We start from the raw sequence: 25,792 nt of genomic DNA on the forward strand, positions 1-25,792 counted from the left end.
TGATCAGACCAGGGTTAGAGCCAATACTAGGGTTGAAACAAGCAATTATTTTTCAATCATCGTTTGTTAATGTCTAATGACACATTTTGATGCCATGTCACTGAGTGAAGGAGCCTACCAATAGACAATGGTTGGTTCCTTCATTCACTAGAGAATGGACATGGGCCTTCTGAGGGTGTCCTGTGGTGTCTGGCAACAGGATGTTGTTATTGGGGGGGCCTTTGGGGGGAGGGGCCTCTGTGGATCATCCCACAGATACTTGATCAGTTTGGGATCTAGTGAATTTGGAGGCCAGGTCAACACCTTGTGCTGTTCTTCATGTTCTTTTTTGAGTTGTTCCTAAAGCGTTTTTGTATATGTGCTTGTGTCCTGGCTGGGGATGGCTGCTGCCATCAAGGAGTGTCATTGCTATGGGGTGGGGGTGCCTGGTCTGGTCTAGGTGGGTGCTACATGTCTAAGTAACATCCACACCAATGAATGCCAGGTCCAAAAGACAAGATGGTCAATGTTATTTACTCCTCCTGTCAGTGGTTTTAATGTTGTGGCTGATCAGGTGTATGTAAATAATATTTTAGAAATTTTGTTCAGTGTAAAGAACCATGAGGTCTAATTTGAGGAACAGGTAACTTTCCACTTTATTCCTTATAATATTTTCTGCCTATTTGTTATTTGCCTGGTCTGGTCTATTTAGAGCGTTCTCCTTTTAGCCCTATTCACTGAACCATAGTGCAGTAGAGAACACGTTATGAATCCTGTACCAAGAAACGTGACAAAACACCAACATAATTCATCCTGGTGTCCTTGCCTAATACAAAGCTGCGACTGTGGAGCTTCATCCCTGACGTCCATGAGAGAATGTGAGACTGCGTCGCTCTGGGAAAAAATGCACATATCCATAATGTATGTATAACAAGGAAGATAATGCCATTGTAATTTTATTCTGATTTATTCATTCATAAAGACTCATCCTCATTACCGTCATTTAAAGCAACACAGAGAAAAACAGGCCCTTCTGTTCTGTCATATTGAGTTCATGGTGAACCTCAAGTATCGTCTGTTGACCAGATGAGTGTAGACGGTCTGAATAACATTAGTCCCCACCTGCATCCTTGTAGGCGGTTTAGGCTTCTGCGTCAATTTGACGTCATAGCTACAATGACTACAGCCTAGACCCTGTGTAGACCCTAACGGCGTAACGGACGTACACCTCCCCAGAAATGTAGGAAGACCATGAAAGGGGTCTAACTAGTGCGGGAAACTAAAAACTAGTTCGACAGACGCTCACTGGCGCTCCCACATGGGGACTGGCCGACCATCTGCTTGGTGTGCCATAGATCTTATAGGTATGTAAGATACGTAGATTCAACCTGGTAATATTTCTGCTTTTTTGTCGCTTTCTTCCTCGATCTATTCCGCAACACATCTTCAAACACATCTCAATTGCCGCTGCTTCTGCTGAGGAACATAATTTGTGTTGAAAACACACTGTCGCCAGTTCTGCCAGCCTGCACGGCCTCTTCAAGTTCTCCTCTGACCTCTCTCATCACTGGCTGCATTTTAGCCCACCAGACTCCTCCTGATTGGATGTTTACGGCTTGATTGCATCATTCTCATCTTAAGTGCCACAAAAAAATCAGGCGGAAAATTGTTGAACCAAAGCTTTTGCCTTTGAAGCATCTCCCCACTTGTGTAATTTATGTAACCAGTGAGTGATCTTTGCACGACTCAAGAGATATTATTAACATATATATGAGTCTTTCACCATCAGCAGACTGAGAAAGTATATGTGTTTGTTTGTGAATGTGTCCTCAGTCTGGAGGTGACCCTGCAGAAACGTAGCGAGGGACCAATGTGGCAGGAGCTGGTGTTGGGAGACAGGAGAGGGGAATACGTGATGAACGATGAGCAGGCTGCCCTCATCCATGAGAGACTGACCCACCTCACCTCTGAAGACCTGGTAAGGGCTTTCTCTTTACATTATACGAATAACTCCAATAATAAACGTAATGGACAGTCTCTTATCTCTACCACTAATATCCAGAGGGAGAAGTCACACTCTGTGCAGAGTTCAGAAATAGAATTAATGGTATATTTCAGCAGCAAATTTCAATTGGAAGATGGTAATTAATTTCCTGTTTGCTGGCACAGTATCTTGAGGTAGATTACATATTGGATTTGTGGGAATATTAACAAAGTTAAGAGTTTCATTATCTTAAAGGGGAACTACTGTTTTTTACAACCTGGACCTTATTTCTGGCATAAAATACGATCATTTACTCACCCATATAACTTTTGTGTAATTTGCATTCCCGAATCTCGTTTGGGAGATATTTAGATCTGCGTATATCCATATAGTGGGAGTGACTGGGGCACCGAAACGCAGCCGTTCATTTCACCAATATTTTGTTATCGTACGCTAGTGCTATTCCCCGTTGAGTCCGGAGTTACCTGTTATCATCATCCGGGATCTGTAGATTGACCTACAGACCCCGAATGATGTCTTCTGACCTGGATGATGTCGTCTCCGAGCATTGCGCGCACCTGCGACGGTCGGCTTGCTTACCTGTAATTTGCTACTGCTGGTTTTTTGCAACATGGCAGAATATTTTTCCAATTCTCAGGTTGTAGACGAACCACAGCAGTAGCAAGAGTTTCGAGGCAGATAATGCGTTATTTAGAGGCTGCGTTTCGGTGCCCCAGTCACTCCCACTATATGGATATACGCTGATCTAATTATCTCCCGACTGACTAAAAATGACACCAAAGTTATATGGGTGAGTAAACGATCGTATTTTATGCCAGAAATAAGGTCCAGGTTGTAAAAAACAGTAGTTCCCCTTTAGGATTATTTTTCCTTTGGATTTTGTGTTTTAAAAACACATTTATCATGTTTTTACAGTAATTTCTGTACATTTTCTTACAGACTGAAAAAGATAATTTTTTTACTTTTTATTTTTTGTTTTTAATTATTTAAATTATGCCCATGAAATCAAATTCATTGTTTCATATGATTTGCTTTGTGCCACACTTAACCAACAACGACAGAAGTATTTTTAGAGTTTTAGAGTACTGCATTCAGGGGCGTGTACTTAATTTACATCCAATGAACCCTTTATCAAATTTCCATGCTCTTCCCTTTTCTTGCGTCTCTCCTTCACTCCTCCTTCAGACCTTATGACATTACTCCAGAAACAACATCATCATGGTTGACCTTCCTGTTTTCTGTATTCGAGTAGGGCTTAACATAAAACACACATCTCAATATAAGTAATCCATAACCTCGATACTAAAACATGCACTTGAATTATTGGAAATTTAAACTGCAGTATGAAAAACCGTTATTACATTATTAGGCATTGAGAAAGTGGAATTTATGGAATCATTGTAGTATTTACATTAGACTGTACAGGTTTAAGTTTTCAATTGAATTTTATTTATGTAACATCAGTAACAATATAAAGTGTCTCAAGACGCTTCACAGGACCTGACCCCCAGAGTAAACACTAAGCTAACTAATTTTTAAAAGGAAGAAACCTTGAGCAAAACCCAGCTCCAGGAGGCATATTATTTACATACACCGATCAGCCACAACATTAAAACCACTGACAAGAGAAGTAAATAACAGTAACCATCTTGTGACAATCCAGTGTTCTGCTGGGAAACTCTAGGACCTGGCATTCATTGGTGTGGATGTTACTTAGACATGTCCCACCCACCTAGACCAGACCAGACACCCCCACCCCATAACAATGATACTCCTTGATGGCAGCAGCAACTAAAAACAACACGAAGAACAAGGTGTTGACCTCGCCTCCGAATTCACTAGATCCCAAACTGATCAAGCATCTGTGGGATGATCCACAGAGGCCCCTCCCCTAAACCCGTAGGACCCAAAGTTGCCAGACACCACAGGACACTCTCTGAAGGTCCATGTCCATTCTCTGATGAGTCACAACTGTTTTGGAGGCACAAGGGAGACCTGCACAATATTAAAAATCTGTGAACACTTTTCCAGATAATTAGTACAAACTTATTTAATTCTATACTCTGGGATTTAAATGTTACCAAATCCTGTCACTAGGAACCCACAAACATTTCATATATTCAAATAATACGGGTGAAAATATGAATCTTTCATGGTGTATATTATCACATGGCCCAGATCCTCTTATCAAACATCAGCCTGAATCACTCTGGTGTTAAATCACTCAACAGTACGTGTTTGAAAATATTACACGGCCATAAAACACGAAACACAACTTACACTTGTTTGTTTTTCCTGAGGTTTTCTCACGACCTCGCATACATTTCTTATTTAAGTCACACCTCATCAAGCTTTCAGCATCTCTCCCTCCTCTGAGGCCTCTCCCGTCGTTTCTCTCCAGCTGCTCTGAGCCTTCCTCCTCCTCCTCCTCCTCCTCCTCTACACCCCTGTACACCATCGTCGCTCTCAGGCTCATGTTTGCCAGCATTTTTAGCCACTTCCTCCCTCACCCTTCATTAGTATCATCTGGGCCCACTTGAGGCCCTCGGTGCCGATCGAGCCTTTTTACATGTTAATAGATGCAAAACAAGTGTAACCGTGGCCTCTGTCGTGTTCTCCTGCTCCTCCTTTTCTGTCCAGAATGGAAACGCTGACAGAGACAAGCCCCCTTGTAACTCTCAGGAGCTGGAGGACTGTGATGGGTTTCCAGAAGACAGCTCCAGCCTCACTCACTTTGATGAAGAATCACTTAAGCCCACTCAGGTGGTGAGTAACACCTCTCTCCTTCACTGGTAAACACTTTGATTCTCCAACCCTTCAGGTGTGCGCCTTCATGTTTAACGTTTTCACTCCTTTTCTATCACTTTGTAATCCCCTCCGAGAACAGTGTTGGCTACCTGGCGCTTGCTACCACTACAGGAGCGCATTTTTATTCAGCCTTGCCCCCCAGTGGATAAGCCAGTGCTGTCATTGGCCTTTAACAAGCCACTTGACCAGAGAGCCCCCGCAAAGGCCCAGTAAAGAAGAACAGGCTACTTCATCACCGGTCCTCGTGACTTGAATTGTAAGAAGCTGTAGCGGCGTAGCTGACAGCTATTTTTATAAATGGCCATGCTGAGAATATATTCATAAAGGAGCTACCTGCCGCTTGGCGGGGCGGTCAAGTGGCTGCAGTGGCGCTACATCATTGAAAAAGCTGCAGGTCAGATCTCATATGACGCATTCAACGTGCAGATTTGCTTTCTGACGTCCGGGTCCGTGCTCTTTGCCTCCGTGTTTCATGCTGATCCACGTTTTGTGAATGCTGTGCGAGTCAGAATCTTATCGACGTTTTCCTTTTGTGCGGAGGAAGGCGTGGAAGAAAAGATTGATAGCATCTCTCCACTGAATAAAAAATGGCCTTCGTCAATATGGCACCTTTGAAACTGCTTGAAATGAAAACGACTGGTCTCTGGAATTTATGATTTGGCTGTAGAAGGCACCAGAATGTTAAGTAAAAAGTCACAGGATTTGTTAACTCTAAGCTACATTTAGAGTAGCTTTACAATAGTGATTTTACATAAATGCTAAAGGCCGTGACACACCAAGCCAACGGTCGGCACTTCTTTGATGCTTGGGCGTCAGTGAACATCTGTGGCCCGAGTTTTTGCAGTGTGTCCTGCACATAGACTGTATATAAATATGAACGACGTGATCCTGCTTGGATAGTGTCAAATAACTAACTCAAACGAAACTTATCCAAACAATTGACACTTGAACACTCATCAAGATTATGTTAACTACCTAAAATGACAGAAACCATCCTTGAAAAAAAATTTGTTTGGCTCAAGTCCCATCCACTAACATGGAGGGGGCGGAGCTTATGACCTATACTGCAGCCAGACACCAGGGGGAGCTCTACTTGCTCTGGCTTCACTTTAGAGGAGCAGTTCAGCGTCCATATTTATATGGTGTATTGTCCTGCACCATTAGCACTACCTGGACCTTTGTCGCTGGCTTTTCAGGCGATTCAGCTTGTTGAACCGGTGGCTTAGAGAAACATTGGACAGATCTTATAGACGTCAAGTGATGATAGTAAACAAAAGAACAAGACTCTTCTTGTTTTATATCTTCGTCTCCTCTGAAAATTCAAATACAGGAATGTCTAGAATGAATAAACTGTAGACCATGAGCATGATTCAGGAGAGGCCGGCTCTATATGAGAGTTTGTAGCTCTTCCTTGCTTCCTAGGCTCCCAGCAAATAGTAGCACTTCCAGTTTCCCAGAAGAGTTGTACCCCGATGAGTCATCAACATTAAAACTGACAGGAGAAGTGAATAACATTGACCATCTTGGACCACACACATTCATTGGGGGGACCAATACATTGGTGTATTGGTATAGCAATGACACTCCTTGATGGCAGCAGCCATCTCCAGCAGGATACAGCCTGACACAGGCACACGCACAAAAACGCTTTAGGAACAACTAAAAAAAAAAACATGAAGAACAGCACAAGGTGTTGACCTGGCCTCCAAATTCACTAGATCCCAAACTGATCAAGTATCTGTGGGATGCACAGTTGGGATGCCAGTAGTTCATTGCTGTCGGTTTGGCGTGTCTGTACCTAAAGTTGTTGTGCTTTGCCGCGATAATGAAACACGAAGAGGGTTGTTGGATAACCCAATATTTTAGATAAGAAATTCACAAATTCACATTTTATCAACTGGACAGATCCAGATTTTCGCCCACATTATGGTGTTTGATATAAAGGTTAAGGGATCAGCATACATCCTCTTGACAGGAATGAATGTTTAAATTTCATAACGGCCAATGTAAAAGCTTAAAATTCAATCCAAATCCCAAACAATAAACTCGTGGCTCTCAAGGAAAGTGAGAGGGATCATCAATGTCAGTAACTTTCATTCTGTGGTCATTGTAGGTATTTGTTGAAGGTTCATGGCAATTCATTCAGGAGTAGTCGAAATATTCAAGTCTAAAATGTACAAAACATCTAAAGAAGAATCTTTTATTTTTTGTAGTTTTATAGATGGGGATGCATCCTCCAAGTAGAGACTTTACTCTTCATATTAAATGACGGGAATGTAAACTGGAATAATAAACATTCATGGTTATTTACAGATGTAGCCTCCAGCGAATACAGTAGTGTGAAGGTGATTTGCAAACATCTAGTCTGGAATGCAGCTCTGTGTTATTTATCACGTTTCAATTTATTTTCAAGGGAGATATGTGGGGTGGGGGGAATAAACTGGCTGCTGCGTCCTTCTCTTCGATTATTGCCTCAAGGTTAAATAAAACGTCACGTAATGCATATTTCTCTTGAAAATCTATTTTTGGTTGGGGGGGGGACAGGATATAAAGACGAGGAAAATGATGATTTATATATTTGTTTTCCATTTGCATTTTCAAGGATGTGACAGGTATACTCTGAAAAATCCAGTTAATAAACTCGATGACGTAAGTAAATTTATAAACCGTTTCAACCTCGCCTCTGTATTTTGGACGTTCTGAATAATAAGCGAAACCAGGAAACATAGCAGATTGCCAACGCTCTATTCATTTAAGAACATTAGCATGCATCCATTTCTCTCAGTTTTTCTCATTTGCACAAAATACTTTCTGTGTTTATAGTGAAGAATTTTCCTTCACAAAAACTCAAATGACCGTCATAAATGAACCCTTTCTTTATGCTATGAAAGGCTAATAATAAGTATTGAATATACAGTACAGTGTTTCTGTCCAGGCTCTGATGAAGGGCTTAATGTGAATAGAAGCCTTTTAATGTTTCTCCCTCCATTTACTCTGTAAATAGTGCAGCAAAGCAAGCTGCTCCCTTTAAATAAGGTGGATTGTAGTTCTACCCAGTCCATCAGCCTTTTAGAAAGACGGTTGGGTTTGTTTGTTGCACATGTGCGTGAACATGTGAGTGTGCAGAAGTGTGTGTGTATGTGAGGTTTACCAGTCCTCATATGTGCGGCATCTCATCCAGGAAGCTTTAACTTTCTATTGTTCACCTCCCAGCCCGTATTGTGTGCACCTTAATGCTCCAGGAGCTCGCCTGCCCACTAGGATATATATACGCTGACCCTTTTTATAAAACCTTTCAGCTCCAAATGTTGGCTCCTCCTATTAATTTAACACCTTTGTTGACGTACTTCTCTTTTGGTTCTAATCTCGGATGAAAAGAAATGGGTTTCGTATGTTTTTCTTTTTTCTTTCCCCCGGGGGGAGGCTGTGAGTCATATCCACTAGTTGTATCTGTAATACCTCTTACAATGGAGTATATCTGAACATTGGCTAACTGTAAAGAGGGTTTGGATATCCACACTTTCCTTAGAAAAAAAGATTTAGTTAACTTTAGAAGAGTTATTTATTTATTGGTAGCACAATATAAAATATATAATAATCAATTTAATAATAGAGGGTTTTTATATTGGAAACCACCAATTGAAGATGTTACTTGAAAGTGTGGGATTATTGGAAAATGTACATATGTATTTTTATGTAAAACATTTCAAATGTGTTTTGACAATTAAATTATAAAATAAGCTGTAACTTAATATGAGATGATGAGCTCATCATTTTAAAAAGGATTTTTTTAGTATAATTTTTTTCTGGAAATTATAGCCACAATAGCTGCTTGCCAAGAATGAAATTAAGTGTCACTAACAAATCCGATACGATACGATACGATACGGTGCGATATGATGCACTAAGATGCGCTACGATGTATAAGATACGATATGATGTAATAAGATACGATATGATGCGATAAGATGCAATACGATACGATGCGATGCTATAAGATGTGGAACGATGCAATGCGATACGATGTGATAAGATACGACATGATAAGATACGACACGATACAATACCATAAGATATGATGCGATGCGATGCGATACGATACGATACGATGCAATAAAATGTGATGCGATGCGGTATGCTACGATGTGATGCTATAAGATGTGATGCTATAAGATGTAGTACGATGTGATAAGATGCGATAAGATGTGATACGATGTGATGCAACATGATGCGATGCAATATGATGCAATATGATGCAATATGATGCGATAAGATGCGATATGATATGATGTACCTTTATTGATCCTCTCTGGGGGTAGTAGTATAATTTACTCGCAAACTGCACGAGAAGCATCATTAACATTATTTAGCTAACATTCAAGAATGACAGCTAACGTAAAAACAATCAACTTTTTACTAAATTCAAATAAGATTAAAAAAAACATAGCTGACATCAACAGAGACGGACACTGACCGGTTATCCTCCACTCCGAACACCGGTCGGTTCTTTGCACGTAGAAACTTAACAGAATTATTTGAGCAATGCACGTTATAAATGATAGATTAAATTATTACCAAAATGAAAATTCTACAAAAATATGAATGAAAAGCTATTGCAGTGAAATTGCTACAGATATTTATTTTGCTTTAGAAGCTGATTTCAAAACTGCGTAGGATTCAAAAACTCTGCTGGTCTGATCCCAGCCTTAGTTCTGTTAGTAAAGTAACTGATAAAATGCTTGAAATGCAGCAAAGATGTCTGTTTGAATCGGCCTCAGTGATAGTGCTGCTGCTGTTGATTTGAGTGTGTGAAGACACAAACATGGTGTGAAACTGGCTTCCTCTCAGGTGTTGGCACTTTCAAACACGACAGGTGTGATTTCACAAGCCAGCCAACAGCACAGCGCAGAGAGGATGTCAGATCTCAATGTCAGTGTGATGTAGTTTTCTACCCTTTGAACTAAAGAACAGAGGCAGACCGAAGGCCTTTATGTTTGTCAGCTGTTTCTTTACAAACAAAACACTTTTCTAAAAGACGAAATCGCGCATCTCAGACAGGAAAGACTAAACCAGCGACGCTTCATCCTCCGTCTGGAAGGCAGCAGGTTTGCAGGAACATGACGGCAGCGATGATGACAGAGAGTTGGCATTTCAGCTGTTATTACAGACATCTGGCCCCTGTGTACAGATGCATTTGTTTTTGCTTTCGTAACGCCAGCCTCTCACTTCCTGTCTCCGTCTACAAAGCCTGTGAGCCCTTTGATAAAAAGAGAAAAGAATATTCACTGAAAAGCTTTTTCTCAAACAGAGAGCAGGTACAAGTAATTGAACACTCTTCTGTACAGACGGCCATTGTAGCCCCTCCTGTTTGTGATAATTATGCAGCTACCTACAACAATGCGACACAGTGTAAAGCATCTGGATGAATAAAAAAACTCCACGTATGGTGAGACTGACTTGTTTGAGGCTTTCAACCACATCCCATGACCTTCGTCAATTGTCACAGCAGACGACTGAACTCAGGGATGTAGCTGGAAGCTTTTGAGGCTGCAGTTTTTTTGTCAAGCCGCTGTTTTCAAGGTCAACAAAGGATCTTCAGGACAATATAGATTATTTATACTGTTTTATCAAAGCTGCTGTGTGCAAAACAGCCTTATAAAAACGTGTATTTGTCCCGTTAAGTTGGATGAAGTCTGAAGTTGGAGATATTTCCAAGGTTTTTAAATGGATATTTTTAACATGCTTTCAGACCTCGTAATTGCTTTCCACTGTCATTTGTTTTTTTTAAGCTAGGCAAATAGATGAAGAGAGATCGATTTTCTGTCTTAAAATTATATAATTAAATAAACCAGTTGGTAAAAAGAGAGTTTTTAATCAACTTATAAGAATAAAAACAAAAGAGTGCTGTATTTGATCTCTATTCAGATTGGGATCTTCACTTTTACCATTTATTTTGTAGTAATTTTATTTTATTTTTCAGTTTCAAGTGTGCACCGCTAACAGGGCAGTGCAGTAAAAAAATAATTATTTAGTGAAGGTCGCGAAAGACCACAGAAGAGAAAATCTGATCAATGAAAGAGGATATTGTTATCAGATGGGTTTATTTGTCTAGAGTCTAGAGTCCGACAATGTTTTAGAAAATAAATGTTTGAGGGATATGTGTTACTCTACTCATGCGACACTGTGAACATGATCCGATTCAAAGACATGTTTTCATCAAGTCAAGTCTTTAAGGCGACAAATATATCATCTCAGGACATTTGAGCTGAGAATATTAAAGAGAAAGAAACCTAACAGTTGTCCCTTGAGATTTTCACAGTACTCCACAGTCTGGGTGAAAACTGGGTGAAAACTGGGTGAGCGGGAGACTCAGGTTGGGTGAAGGTGAGATTAGAGAGGAAAGATGAGTGTTGAGCTACAACAAACAATAAACCCTGAGCAACACTGAAGGTCCAGTTAGAGAAAGGTACAAGGGGAAAGAGTGGAGGCAGTCTAGACTGTTACGTCTGATGTGACGGTGCCATATAAACACAAGAGAGGAGAAGATACCTGAAACTTTATTTTTCTGCGTCATATTCCACAAGAGTTGGCTACACCACTGTAAAGCGTTTATAGACGTCCGCTGGTGGTGTTGGCATTGTTCTGTAATTACGATTGCTAGTCTCAGTGTGGAGTTTCTCTGTGCTCTTCGAAGAGTGGCGACTGAACTTATGTCGGAGTTGCAGCTGGTTAATGTTGATCTACAGCTACTAGAAACGCATAATACGAGAGAAGACGAAAAGTGTATCGTTGGGGTAATGTGATGCCGGACCACGGGTACATAAAGATGAATGTACCCGTGGTCCTCAAAAGTGAAGCCAAAGCAAGTAGAGCTCCCCCTGGTGACTGGCTGCAGTGTATGTCATAAGCTCCGCCCCCTCCATGTTAGTGGATGGGACTTGGGCCGAACTAAAACACTAAAACACACGTAACTCGCAAGATAATGTCAAAAATACGAAAATAGTGAAAATAACGTCAGTTTGGCTAATGCAAGGAAGTGGCGACGCTTTGTCCATATTTATATACAGTCTATGTGTTGGACGCTTTGTTGAGACGTCCAGATTGAACAATAGAATTTACTAACTGGCAATCAGAACTGCAACTAGTCCAACTTAGAAGTCTTTCAGCAGAAGTCAGATTTTTGATGGTCAGAAAATTCCTACCTAGCTGTAATTCGTTAAAAAAAAAAGTTCTCATTCTTTTGATCTTGATTGGTTCACATACATGACATCACCCTTTTCTTTTTTTATAAACGGAGCCCCGCCCACTTCACTGGTCAGAAAACCACAAAATAAAACAAACACCCCCCCCACCTACCCAGCCACACAACAACAAATTGATTAGCTTCCAGTGATATTGATGGTTTAAATGGTTTATTTAAACCCTTTAATATGCCATATACAGTTTATACAGTTGTTGCATTAAATAGGTTTTAAAGTATTGAAATATATAGTAGAATACTTCCTACTGAAAGACAGGACATCCACAAAAACTTCTTCTGTCCCATCAGAACTGAACCCACCTTCCACACGTTTCGGCTAAGCCGTATATCTTAGTGTTGCAGGTAACTCGGGAATTAGCAGGAATTTAGATTCTGGATTCAAAAGGATAACCCAGTGCTCTGCTCTGCTGCTGGCATTTAAATCCTCGTCATTCAATAACGGCTTTGTGAGGAAACCAAAGCACAACAGTGATTTCTCTTGTGTATATTGTATATCTGCTTTAAATGCCACAGCTTGTTGTGCGAGGTAAGACCTGAACCTCCCCCCCGCAGTGCAAATCAAACACAACAGGCAGGTCAGCTGGAAAAAGGCTTTGCTGTAAAAAATAATGAGATAAAAGGATTTGTTGTTGTTTGTTTTACTGGTTTCATCTTATGAAAACCTCAACGAGACCCGTGTGTAACCACATATTAGTCACACAGTGCTTAGTCACTGGCTGTGAGAAGAAAATCTAAAGCCTCAGGTGTGTTTCAGAAGCCGTTTCTATTTTTCCAGCCTATGTAATTATTAGCTAAGGTGGCACAGAAATTGATTTAATGATTTAAATGATTAGGTTCCAGTCCATATATTATTTTATTTAACTGTAATGATAATGTGCAACAGCAACCAATCGAATTGAGCCCTACACATCCTCAGTGTGTACTGTATCAAGAAGGACAGGGTGCCTCTGTTTGAACAGCACGTTGACGGCGCCTGACTCCACGTAGCTGTTTCAAAAAATGGTCTAAGAGGTGGAGAATGAGTGGGACAAACAGGAGATGCAGAGGGAGACATATGAGGGCACCCACCTGTCACTCAAAGTGGCCCTGCCCTTATTTACGTATAGCTGAAAGCCCTGATATAATGTAAACAGGTCAGTTATATAAGGAATTATCTCCTGTACAGTTGTCGTGAATGGAGAGACAGTTTCTTCTACCAGGCTGTTATTTAAAGTAGTAAATTGAATCACATTTGGAGCCAGCCTCAAGTGGTCATTTGAGGAACTGCAGTTGTTGTTACCGTTACCTTCGCTTGGCGTAAAGTCATTAAACCACTTTTTTTGAATTTTATTGAATTTAGGGCTGTCAAAATTAACTTGTAGAATGACGTGCTGTTTAGCATCTTCCATCTTTATCGGTTGGTTCTGCTGCCCGTCACTACCGGATCAACTTCGCATTTGCGCATGCGCGACGGTAACTCTACTTGGACAAACTGCCCCAAATGCGTTGCCAGAGATGAGTCATTCTGCGCTGCAGATGGGTTAATTGTGTTAAAATTTTGAGTCAGATCAATCATGATGATGGATTAATCCGCGTTAACGCTTTAATTTGGCACGGTGGAACAGTGGGTAGCGCTGATGCCTCACAGCATGAAGGTCCTCGGTTCAAATCCCCGGGGTGGAGAGGGTTTGATTCTTAGGGCCTTTCTTGTGGAGTTTGCATGTTCTCCCTGTGTTTGCATGGGTTTTTTCCGGGCACTCCGGTTTCCTCCCATCCCCAAAACATGGGTGCTAGATGCCCGGGTCAGGTTGGCTCACAGTGGCGGTGCGCGTGGTCGCAGTGGCTCAGGACTAACCCTCCATCTGACCATGCAATGTTGTATAATGACAAAATAAAGCACTTTACTTTTACTTTACTTTTACTGCTAATTGAATTATCAGGTTTTGAAACATTATCTGGTCCCCCAGAGTAGGAATAAAGGGTTCTGGTTCTGAAGATGTCTTACAACCTCATAGAGTTTACTTTATTCTGCCAGTTCTTACTTAGTTTAAATTTTACTGGAACTTTCCACCCGTGAAAACACAGTTGACCGTGACTTCTGTCAGCCTTTATCTGAAGCAGCTGAAAGCTTTTATATTAAACTTTTGTCAAGAACATTTTTGCCTTTAGGACGATTAGAAAAGTTGAGTTTTAATATTCAAGGGAGCAGGTGATTTCACTGATTGGTTAGCACGTAATAGAGGGTCAACTGATCTGTGAAATTTTGTGAGTTTAATCCCTTGGCCGCCTTCTTATTTACACTGATCAGGCATAACATTATGACCACCTTCCTAATATTGTGTAGGTCTCCATTGTGCCTCCAAAACAGTTGTGACTCATCAGAGAATGGAAATGGACCTTCTGAGGGTGTCCTGTGGTGTCTGGCACCAGAATGTTGTTAGTGGGGGGTCTTTGAGGGGAGGGGCTTCTGTGGATCATCCCACAGATATTTGATCAGTTTGGGATCTAGTGAATTTGGAGGCCAGGTCAACACCTTGTGCTGTTCTTCATGTTTTTATTTTGTTGTTCCTAAAGCACTTTTTGTGTGTGTGCCTGTGTCAGGCTGCATCCTGCTGGGGATGGCTGCTGTCATCAAGGAGTGTCATTGCTATGGGGTGGGGGTGCCTGGTCTGGTCTAGGTGGGTGTTACATGTCTAAGTAGCATCCACACCAATGAATGAATGCCAGGTCCAAAAGTTTCCCAGCAGAACATTGAATTGTCACAAGATGGTCAATGTTATTCACTGCTCCTGTCAGTGTTTTTAATGTTGTGGCTGATCGGTGTATGTCAGTGTAATTTAGTTCATCCTTGTTGTTATTTTCATTGCCTTGTCTTTTTTAGTCCTGATCCGTGCGGTCAGTGGCATCATTGTCAGTCAACCGGCGCACCACAGCCTCGACTGAAGCCTGAGTGAAAGTCTGCCGTGCTCTCCAATTCAAACACAAGTGGCAAGAAAATGAGTTTTAGAGAGGAGGACTGATGGCTTGCTAAATGGCTTGTCATTTCGCATCAGCCACCAACAAATGGGCTCGTCTTCTGCTGAATCTTCAATGCCTGTCAAACGCGTGTTGAGATGCGGAGGACGTTGCCGCCTGACAGCCTCCGAGACGCGCTGGCAGTCGCATCCTCGGGGATGTGGGTTGACTCCCGAGCTGGGGGATCGGTGTGAGTGGTCAGATGTCGAGGAGCGATTATATCACAGCAACGGTCACTTTGCTTCCAAAACAAATGGAGTCAGACTAGAATAGCAGCAAAACACACACACGGAGGATTACGTCAAGCACATTCATTCATCAGACGGAGGTGAATGCAAGACAAATAAGTGGACTTTTATGGAGATCACATGCTATTCAGCTACAACAAGGCCCATGATTGATTTCAAGATGGAGATCTGCCATACACAATATTGTTAATGTCTCAGAGAAGGAACATGTTTTAAAGCCATCAACAAAAGAAACACAAGTATGGGAATAAAATGCCTGAGAAAATTTTTATTTAGGCTCAATTTTAGTGGTGTTTATAATGTGAAACAAACAATGGTTCAGTAAAAATGTCATGCATTGCTTTGAAAGTAAGTAAATAAAATATATAAATCGATGGAAAATGGATGATGGTATGACCAGTCAGTCTTTAAAGGGGAACTACTGTTTTTTTTACAACCTGGACCTTATTTCTGGCATAAAATACGATCCATAAATTGATGGAAAATGGATGATGGTATGACCAGTCAGTCTTTAAAGGGGAACTTCTGTTTTTTACAACCGGGACCTTATTTCTGGCATAAAATACGATCGTTTACTCACCCATATAACTTTTGTGTAATTTGTATTCCTTCGGGAGGTATTTAGATCTGCGTATATCCATATAGTGGGAGTGACTGGGGCACCGAAACGCACCCTCTAAATAACGCATTATCTGCCGTGAAACTCGTTCATTTCACCAATATTTTGTTGTTATTATCTGCTATGGTTCATCCACAACCTCAGAATCGGAAAAAAAATTCAGCCATGTTGCAGAAAACTAGCAGTAGCAAATTACAGGTAAACTAGCCGACTGTCGCAGGTTCATGCGGCGTTCAGAGATGACATCATCCTGGATGATGATAACAGGTAACTCCGGACTCAACGGAGAATGGCACTAGCGTAGCATAACAAAATATTGGTGAAATGAACGAATTTCGCAGCAGATAATGTGTTATTTAGAGGCTGAGTTTCGGTGCCCCAGTCACTCCCACTATATGGATATACGCGGATCTAACTATCTTCCGAAGGACTACAAATTACACAAAAGTTATGGGTGAGTCAACGATCGTATTTTATGCCAGAAATAAGGTCCAGGTTGTAAAAAACAGTCGGTTGTAAAAAACAGTAGTTCCCCTTCAAGCAACTGATTGATTATAATCCATCTCAGTTTAAGTCAAAGGTAAAGTCAAAGGTTTTAAATTCAAAATTGCCCATCACTGTTGTTGTCTTACCCTCTACCAGCCAACACTTCCTCACATCTATGCATCAAACACAGATTTGCTTGGACTTAATTCATACTAGTTGTTGCACCACTTCTGATTTATTAAAGTCGACTAATACGTGGTGAAAGTGGCGACGGCGACTCGTACAACGACATCACCGGGATAAAAAAAAAAAATACGGTATATGTCCGAAGCATTTAAAGGTCTCATAACTTTAGGCAAAGAAATTCACAATTGACTGCTGTCCACAGATTCCTCTGCTAGCGTTAGCGAATGCCTTTTCAGATGAGTGTGTATTGCAGTAGTACTTTTGTTGTATTTCAGGACTGACATGTCACGGTAGTATGGGCTTCATCTTTAGTGAAGTATTTCCACACACTTGATGAACCGCTGCTAGTTTGCTGCAACGACCCACCGGGCTCCTCACCCGTCTTCTCGGAGGCGTCCGTGTTGTTATTGTCACGTGATAGGCGACTAGTCGACTTCCTGCTCAAAGCGTCACGGCGCAGCAGTGAAGTCAGCTGCTCGGTACAACTCCTGACTCATACCGGATTCCCTCCCTCTTGTTTTTCTCTCCAGGTGAATCTTGGGAGCCATCAGTACCTGTTCACAGTCGACGTGGACCCGTCCCAAATGCCGTGCCTCTGCCTCCGACACGATGTGGACGCTCTGGTGTGGCAGCCACGTCCCGACCAACCCGGGAACATGTGGGAGCACGTCGCCACGTTTAACGCCTTGGGTGAGAGCTCAAACTGAAACTGCTTCAATCAAACAAATCTTAAAAGTTTCACTCTTCTGTTTGTATCAAACATCAGAACTGGGGGGGGAAACATGTCGGTGGCAGACAGACCGGTGTGATTGTTGATCTCCTGGGATTTTCACTTCAAGAGTCTCAAGTTTACTCAGGGTGACAAGAAGAAAAAAATAAATAAAACATCCAATGAGAGGTGGTTTTGCAGACAGAAATGTTTTGTTGATGACAGAGATTAGAGGAAAATAGTCAGGCTGATAGAAAAGCTGTGGTGACTTAGATGAAAACTCTTTGCGACTGTGGTGAGCAGAAATGTTGAGGTGGATGGACCATAACAGCAGAAGGTTATGGTAGCATTTGCAGCCAAGAACTGAATTCAGCCATGGTTTTACTTCTATATCCCATCCACCTATTACTGCTGACCGTGTGCATCAATAGATGGCTGCTTCTAGCACGTCACAAAGCAAGTGTCGTCTCAAACAGGTTCCCCCGACAATTAGTTAATCGGCCTCCCGCCCATCACTGGATCTGAATCAGATAGAACATATTTGGGACGCGGTGGAACCGGAGATTGGCTGCATGAGCGAGCATCTGACAAAGCTGCAGAAATGATGAATCATGTCAACATGGAGCAGAATCTCAGAGGAGCGTTTCCAGTGTCTTGTGAAATCCGTGACACTGACAACTGAGGTTGTTTAGGGACAGAGGGAGGCCTGACCTGGTATTAGCGAGGTGTTCGACCTGGCATTCATTGGTGTGGATGTTATTTAGACATGTAGCACCCACCTAGACCAGACCAGGCACCCCCACCCCATAGCAATGACACTCCTTGATGACAGCAGCCATCCCCAGCAGGATGCAGCCTGACACAGACACACACACAAAAACACTTTAGGAACAACTAAAAAAAAAATCATAAAGAACAGCACAAGGTGTTGACCTGGCCTATAAATTCGCTAGACCCCAAAGTGATCAAGTATCTGTGGGATGTTACAATGGACTAATGCACTTCCTTGCATTGACCGAACTGACGCTATTTTCCCGAGTATACTGGCGGCACCGTCTTGCAACTTTGGAGCCAGAGTCTAGGCAGTACGATCCGAGAGCGGAGCCACGTGGAGCCACGATATAGATGACCCGCCCACACTTCAGACCACAGACTAACTCGTGTTTTTGTTTAATTAATACTGTACTCTGCTTTTAGTGTTTTAGTTTGGCCCATCCACTGAAATGGAGGAGGTGGAGCTTATGACCTATACTGCAGCCAGACACCAGGGGGAGCTCTGCTTGGTTTTGGCTTCACTTTTAAAGAGTAGTTCTGCCCTCCATACATTGCACTTCCATACAGTCTATGGATGATCCACAGAAGCCCCTCCCCTCCACCCATAGGACCGAAAGCCCCCCCACTAACGATTGTTTTGGAGGCACAAGGGAGACCTACACAATATTAGAAAGGTGGTCATAATGTTATGCCTGATCGGTGTGTATAGTATAGCATCAGTAAGGATCAAAACTGACCAAGTAGCCCGAGTTGAACATGTAATGTGACGAAAGGCGTGAAAAAAAAAAAATCTCTTTTAACAGCAAGAAACTGTGAGCAGCTCATGTGGGGCGACCCATCTGGTTGAGACAGAAGGGGAGAAGAGGGCGAGGGTGGATAGAGATAGGGACATGGAAGGTACTTTTTTTTTCAAATAAAGGTTTTTAAGCACACTATGTTTCTCACCTTATGCCAGCAAGAAACTGTGAAAAATGTTTGGCGTTCCTCTTTAGATGCGTGAATTATTAGTCGCTCTACGGGGGAAACAGTTGCGTCTCGGTGGAAGTCGATCTTTATGTCTATTGTTGATGAATCATGCCGTCTTAAGCTGAATTATTCATTCTTAAACTGTGTTTACATCCGCCGTCATGCTGCCGCTGCGCCTCCAGTCGATAGACGCTTTCTATGGCTGCAGTAAAATAAAAAATAAAAACATGCGAACAGTGAATAAACATCAGCATTAACGGAGCGATCCCCTGCTCTGCGTGTAAACAATTGAAATAGTTCTGGAGAATAAATCTTAGCTCATATGCGAGTCACCTATTTCCCCTGCCGCATCTCCTTCAGCCTCTTACTTTATTTCATTTATCTCCTCATATCTGTCTTCTCAGCGGCGGCATCTGGAGCAAGTTTCATTTCAATTTTCCGCTCTGACAGCGGTGACATCTTCATTTGTCTCTGGTTAACGCGGCAGAGTTTTACCAGTCTGCCCGTTTCTGTTTGGAATATATCATCCAATTTGAGAGACGGATCCCTGGCGATTTAATTTTTTTGTTTTTTTTACAGAAACTACTCCAATGAATCAAGACGAGGCGAGAAAATTAACTCAAAGTGAGAAATGAGAAGTTTGAGCATCAAAGGCAACCTTGTTAAGATTCACAAGAAATCACTGAGCCAAAGCAGCCGTTAGTGTTGAGTGGATGTTTCAGCATCTCATAGAGCAAATAAATCTGCACCGAAGAAACAAATAAATCAAATCAGAGTCGACAATGTTTTTTTTTTTTTGTGGAAATGATATATCACAGTCAAGTCCAGGTTGTTGAGCTGCGAGAAACGTTAAACCATCTTTTGTTTTTGAAACACCTTGCTGTCAGATGGGAAATCTCAACGTCTGAAAGCTCAGGTCATCTGGCCCATCTACACACCAGTGCCAAGCGCTGGGAGCTCAAGGACGCTTCGGCATGTGGTCCAAGCACCGAGCATTAGTGATGTGTCATGGGCAAAGAGCTGATGCCTGGTAGTGAATAAGAAGATCCGATTCCCATCGAGTAAGAGCCGGTTCCCCACACGTTCATCTCTGCCCGTGTCAGGACGGGGTAGAACTTTGTTTTGATGGGCACGCCATGTGGCCAATCACACGTGGTGACTTAAACTCATACCATTATGTGGAAGCAGAGAGGAGGACAGATGCTGTGGCTGACTGAGTTACAGCAGACAGCGGTGAGGGAGACACCCGTAATCGAAGCAGCATCTGGCTGAAATTTAAAGACGCTGGCGATGGCAGAGCAGAGTGTCTCGAAATGAAAATAATATTAGGAGCAGGTTCCATCACAAAACTGCACAAGGACATTTATAACGTTTGTTTACCAAGTTTGGTTCTGTTTTTGCTTGTGTGGATTTGATTGCAGCATTTCTTTCATTTGTTTGCACAATTAAAGTTTCATTGAAATATTAAACAAAAGTAAGGAGGCTTTTGTAACAGAATAACTGCTCAAAATGAGACGATCATTAGGCTGCTCATAGAAAACATCGAATGCAAAAGGGCCTATTGACACGCAAACCATATGTATTTGTTGTGCTGGGCTAAAATATTAGGCTATAAAAGACGTAAAGAGACATTCGGGAGCCGAAAGAGCTGGCTCTTCTTTTGGAGCTGTGGCAAAAGAGTCGACTCTCAGAAACGAGCCGAACTGCCCATCACTAGCGAGCTGACCGGTACCGGATGGCTAGGTGGTCCGCAACCAGGGCAGTCACTGAGGCAAAAAGTCTGACATGGGTGGAGTTCGGTGAAGCTCTGAAGAGGTTCTGGCAAACCGTCCGGCCTTAGGGGGGGTATCCTTGAAAAAAAATATTCAACATGTACTTTAGTGTTTTGGTCCATCTTTATATACAGTCTATGGAATTTACTTGCTGTGATTCCCTGTGTAGTTCCTTGTTTTTTTTATAGTTTGTCGCTGCTACTCCTTGGTAACTTTTCACTGCTTTTCTCCTCGTGTGCCTGAGGCGAGAGAAAGCATCCTGTTGGTATCTCTTCTGCTTTGAGTAGAGATGCCTGAGGTGTGAGGCCTAGTGCAGGAAATGTATGCAAACCTGTTGCACACTTGGCTCAGTCGGTTCTTTATATGGAGCAGTGGTGACCTGCAGGGTACAATCCAGTTGCTGTGCCAGCTAGGCGTTGGTACATGTAATATATTATCTATTTACTAACCTACTCTATCTTTTTTTCGCTTGGTATCTATAGATTGTAATCATGTGTGCACATACAGAACAGACTGTTACATTATGTGTTCTTTATACCTTTAAAGTTAGTAGGTTTAACGTGTCTTTTCGAGGTTGTCAGGTCTAAAATTATTTTAGAAGGTCAATTTAACCCTCTGAAGACTGAATCTGCCGTCAAACAGTGAAGAATTACAGCTGCTACAGATGTTGGCGAGCTCACAAAGACTCTCAGAGAGAATAGTTTTGACCGTTTTCATGAGCTCAACAGCCTCTGTACTGGAGTGATCATCACCTCTACCTGTGTTATGACTCCTTGTAATAATAACTGTTTCATTGCCTCCTCTTAGTGAAACGGTAAATGTCCCAGATCGTCCCCGTGTCTCTGATGTGTCCCTCTGTTTCCACAGGTTATGTCCAGGCGTCCAAGCGGGACAAGAAGTTTGCCACCTGCGCCCCTAACTTCTCCTACGCCTCGCTGTGCGAGTGCCTCCGCCGCGCGTTCATTTACCGGCAGCCGTCGCCGGTGGAGACCGTCCTCTTCAACAGGAAGCAGGGCCGTCAGGTAGGACAGGTTGCCAAGCAACAGGTGGCGAGCCTGGACTCGGATAAACCGATCCTGGGCTTCAGAGCGACCAATGAGAGACTGTACATCCTGACCTCCAGCAATCTCTTTGTTCTAAAGGTCAATAATAATTAGATTTGGGACTTTGTTAGTTCTCTCCAAGAGCGACGTCATTCCAAACTGAAGATCTGCTAAAACTGAAGAGCTTCTGTAGTGCTTCACCTGTCTGTGTTGAAACCCTCCTCAAACGTCTATATGATCAAGAAGTGAAGAACCATGTTAAGAAAGACTGATTCTGAAAATAAATGTTTCCTGGAATCGATTTTATTTTCTCGCTAAATTCATTCCAAAGACGTAAACGATTAACAGCAGCCTGTATTGTTCCTGTATTTCCCACCTGAAGAACCTCACACATATTCCCCGCATTATTACCGACACACTACACTCAAAGCATGAATGAAACCGTATGTAACCATATCTTTATGAATAACTCATTAATTGACGTCCGGGCGGTGGAGTCGGACGGTCAGCGGGGAGGTGGACACACTCAGGGATTCCCTCTCCGTGGCTCGTTTTACAATCATCTCCGTGGAAATGTGAAACAGGCTCATTTCCATAAATTTCCATGAACAGGTTGCACACATCACGCTGGCTTCTGTCTCATCAGCCTCAGAGTCTTGGAGGGTCTAAAAATCTGAGACGGAGAATTCAATCATATATCTTTTGCTTTTTTTTTTCTTTATTGCTGAGGAACATTTGAGTATGTAAGACACTTGAGACGGATAATGAAGTTCACTTGTTGACTTTCAATCCCAGGATACACCGAAGGCCTGTATCTTGCCAGTAAACAAGTATTTCTTCCTCTGTTGCCCAGCAGTGACATTTTTCTTTTTCCATTTCAAGAAGCCTCCTCAGAGGAGACACTAATGGACTTTTTCTGTAAAAGGAAAAAGGGACGGATCACTTCTTTGATTGTAACAGAAGAAAAAACAGAGAGAGAGAGAGAGAGAGACAAGACTCTGGGATTAAATCCAGAAAAGACAAGAGCCTTAAACACAATGTTTGCCGTCCGGTGAAACTCGCAGATACTCGGGAATCACAGGTTTTCGCACCAATTTATTAATGAAGCTTGAAATTGACGGTGTTCGAAATAACACAGTCTCACGGTTCTCCTCATCGGAACGGCCAATTTCGTGAAGACTATCAGCAATTTGTGTCCCCGTCTCCCCAGAGTCCCGCCGCTTTCGTTTCTCTTTGCTCTGCTAAGCCCCTCAATGGGCTGCGGGTAATGGCCCTTCTTCTTCTTTTCTTTCTTTTTACCGAGGAAAATCCTGTTCTTATTTAATTACTGGTGTGCAATTGCATTAGAGCGCACCGCTTGTTTTTATTAGCTGCGCCAGCCTCCCTAGATTACTTGAAGGCAGCCTGTCAAAGCTGCTAATATCTCCGAGGACGGGTTCTGTGTTTACTCAGACACAAAGGAGGAGAAAATAAAGAAACAAAACAACATGCTGTCAAGCCGTCTGGCCGCGGAGGATTGGATAATGAAAAATAGTCGCTCCTCTCCGTCTGCATTTCCCCAAACCTTCATATTGGCTGCTTTCAGGTAAAAAATATATAAGAAGTTTTCAAGAACGGAAGCTGCAGGAAAATCTAATCGGCTCATCTTGAATGAAGAATTTTATTAGCTGCAAGGTCAGGAAGCTGGATCGGGCTCTAAATTAAAATCATGCAGCTGGCTCATGTTTCTCCACAGGAGTCTGTTTTGTCAGATGCACTGCAGTACAGGTTCACATCCAGCCTCATATAGTCAGAGAAAGACATCCAAGTACTTCTACTAATGAATCTTAATCAATTAAGAAAGACAATAAAGATGAGAGATTATGCAGCTCGGTCATATCGCAGTCTTTAATAGGTTTTGTTGAATTAATGACTTTTTAGGGAGCTGTGCAGAAGTGCTGTTCTCATCAGGAGTTCGTGCAAGCAGAGAGCATTTTTTTTTTTAACCATGTGTGACTGAGACGTTCACTGCGCCACCACGTCACGACGACAGTCCAAGGACAGAGCGGCAAGACAATACGCACCGCTGCATCTCTATTCAGGTACCACCTTTCAGCAGCAGGATGAAGCAAGAGACAGAAATCTGACAACAAGCCGTGAAGACAGAGTGTTTTAAAATGTTCGAAATGAAGATTTATAAAGACCAGAGCTGTGAGAGATTTGTGGATCTGAAGGTTGTTCTAGATAATGCAAAACTAAAAGCAGATTCTCTGGGTTTAGTTTCACGTTAAATTGATGTGAGCAGTTTGGATGGATGAGACAAAATAGGCAAATATTACAATGACTACGCACCATTCAGAACAGTACACACCGATCAGCCACAACATTAAAACCACTGACAGGAGAAGTGAATAACATTGACCATCTTGTGACAATTCATTGTTCTGCTGGGAAACTTTTGGACCTGGCATTCATTGGTGTGGATGTTACTTAGACATGTAGCACCCACCTAGACCAGACCAGGCACCCCCACCCCATAGCAATGACACTCCATGATGGCAGCAGCCATTGTGTAGGTCTCCCTTGTGCGTCCAAAACAGTTGGGACTCATCAGAGAATGGACATGGGCCTTCTGAGGGTGTCCTGATGTGTCTGGTAACAGGATGTTGTTAGTGGGGGGGCCTTTGAGGGGAGGGGCCTCTGTGGATCATCCCACAGATACTTGATCAGTTTGGGATCTAGTGAATTTGGAGGCCAGGTCAACACCTTGTGCTGTTCTTCATGTTTTTTTTTAGTTGTTCCTAAAGCATTTTTGTGTGTGTGCCTGCTGCCATCAAGGAGTGTCATTGCTATGGGGTGGGGGTGCCTGGTCTGGTCTAGGTGGGTGCTACATGTCTAAGTAACATCCACATGAATGAATGCCAGGTCCAGAAGTTTCCCAGCAGAACATCACAAGATGGTCAATGTTATTCACTTCTTGGTCATAATGTTGTGGCTGATCGGTGTATTAGCCTCTTTTTTTTCATACTTTACATTGCTGCAATAATAACGCCAACATTGCGTCATATTTGAGTTCTTAACTTTACCTTAAAAAGTGGCACCGAAACTATTTTGCAAACCAGATGACAGATTTCTGCGAGCTTCAGATCAGAGCAGCCGAGGGCCAATTATCCATTAGCAACAACGATAAAGTAAAGTAAAAAGTGCAGATTACCACTTTAAATGATCTTCCTAGTGTGACAGGCTATAATTATGAGACAGCCAGCAGGATGCAGGCGGTGAATTAGAAGAATCACATTGGCCCCTCTGCTAGGTTAAATACCTGTGCACAGCCTGGATTTAACTTAATCAGGTGTCAAAACAGGCAAAAGGTGCAAAGCAGCGATGAATGAAGGGAGAGTAAGGAGACTGGAAATACAGTCAAAGAGGGGCGTGCCACTGTCGGATGAAATGAAACGACGCGTGCTCGGTGCAGGAGGATGCAGAGATGAGAAACTTTCCGGCTCATTAACTCTGAAGTGAACGTGCTCCAGCACAATAAAAAGAGGTTGTTCTACGATAATGGGACTCTAACGTCCATTATAACACCCCTGGACGGAGAGCGCAACAAAGACAAGGGGTGGCGTAATTGCAGCTCTCCTGCTTCAATCGAGCAGCCTCAGCTTTTATGAATAATTATCACACGTGGAAAAGAAAACACAGTGTGCCGAGTGGGCGTTCAGAGAGAAGTCACTTTTTTCTTTTTTCTTTTTTTCATACAGTGACTGACAAAAAATAAATAAATCACAGTTTCTGAATCACACTATTTCAGCAATTATTCAAGGACAAGTCTGGAAGTGTCTCACAAGAATCTGCAATTAGTTGATCCAAACCTTAACGTACGTAAAATAAAGGTACAAAAGTTCTGACGTGATTTATTTCTGTTTTCCTTTTTTTTTTTTTTTGTTACAGCACAAAAACCTG

At 42.3% G+C, this 25,792-nt stretch overlaps 1 protein-coding gene across 1 annotated transcript in view; it reads left to right on the plus strand.

Moving 5' to 3' along the window:
• Positions 1-22,142, plus strand: part of nudcd1 (NudC domain containing 1) — a 45,847-nt gene extending 23,705 nt beyond the window's left edge. The window contains exons 7-10 of the mRNA XM_084563936.1: positions 1,813-1,957; positions 4,625-4,750; positions 17,117-17,276; positions 21,675-22,142. Coding sequence (XP_084420062.1) covers positions 1,813-1,957; positions 4,625-4,750; positions 17,117-17,276; positions 21,675-21,964 — 721 coding nt within the window. The 3' untranslated portion in view covers positions 21,965-22,142. The remainder of the gene's footprint in view (positions 1-1,812; positions 1,958-4,624; positions 4,751-17,116; positions 17,277-21,674) is intronic.
• Positions 22,143-25,792: the final 3,650 nt, after the last annotated feature.

This window comes from Chelon labrosus, assembly GCF_963514085.1.
Source record: "Chelon labrosus genome assembly, chromosome: 16".
Taxonomy (NCBI): domain Eukaryota; kingdom Metazoa; phylum Chordata; class Actinopteri; order Mugiliformes; family Mugilidae; genus Chelon; species Chelon labrosus.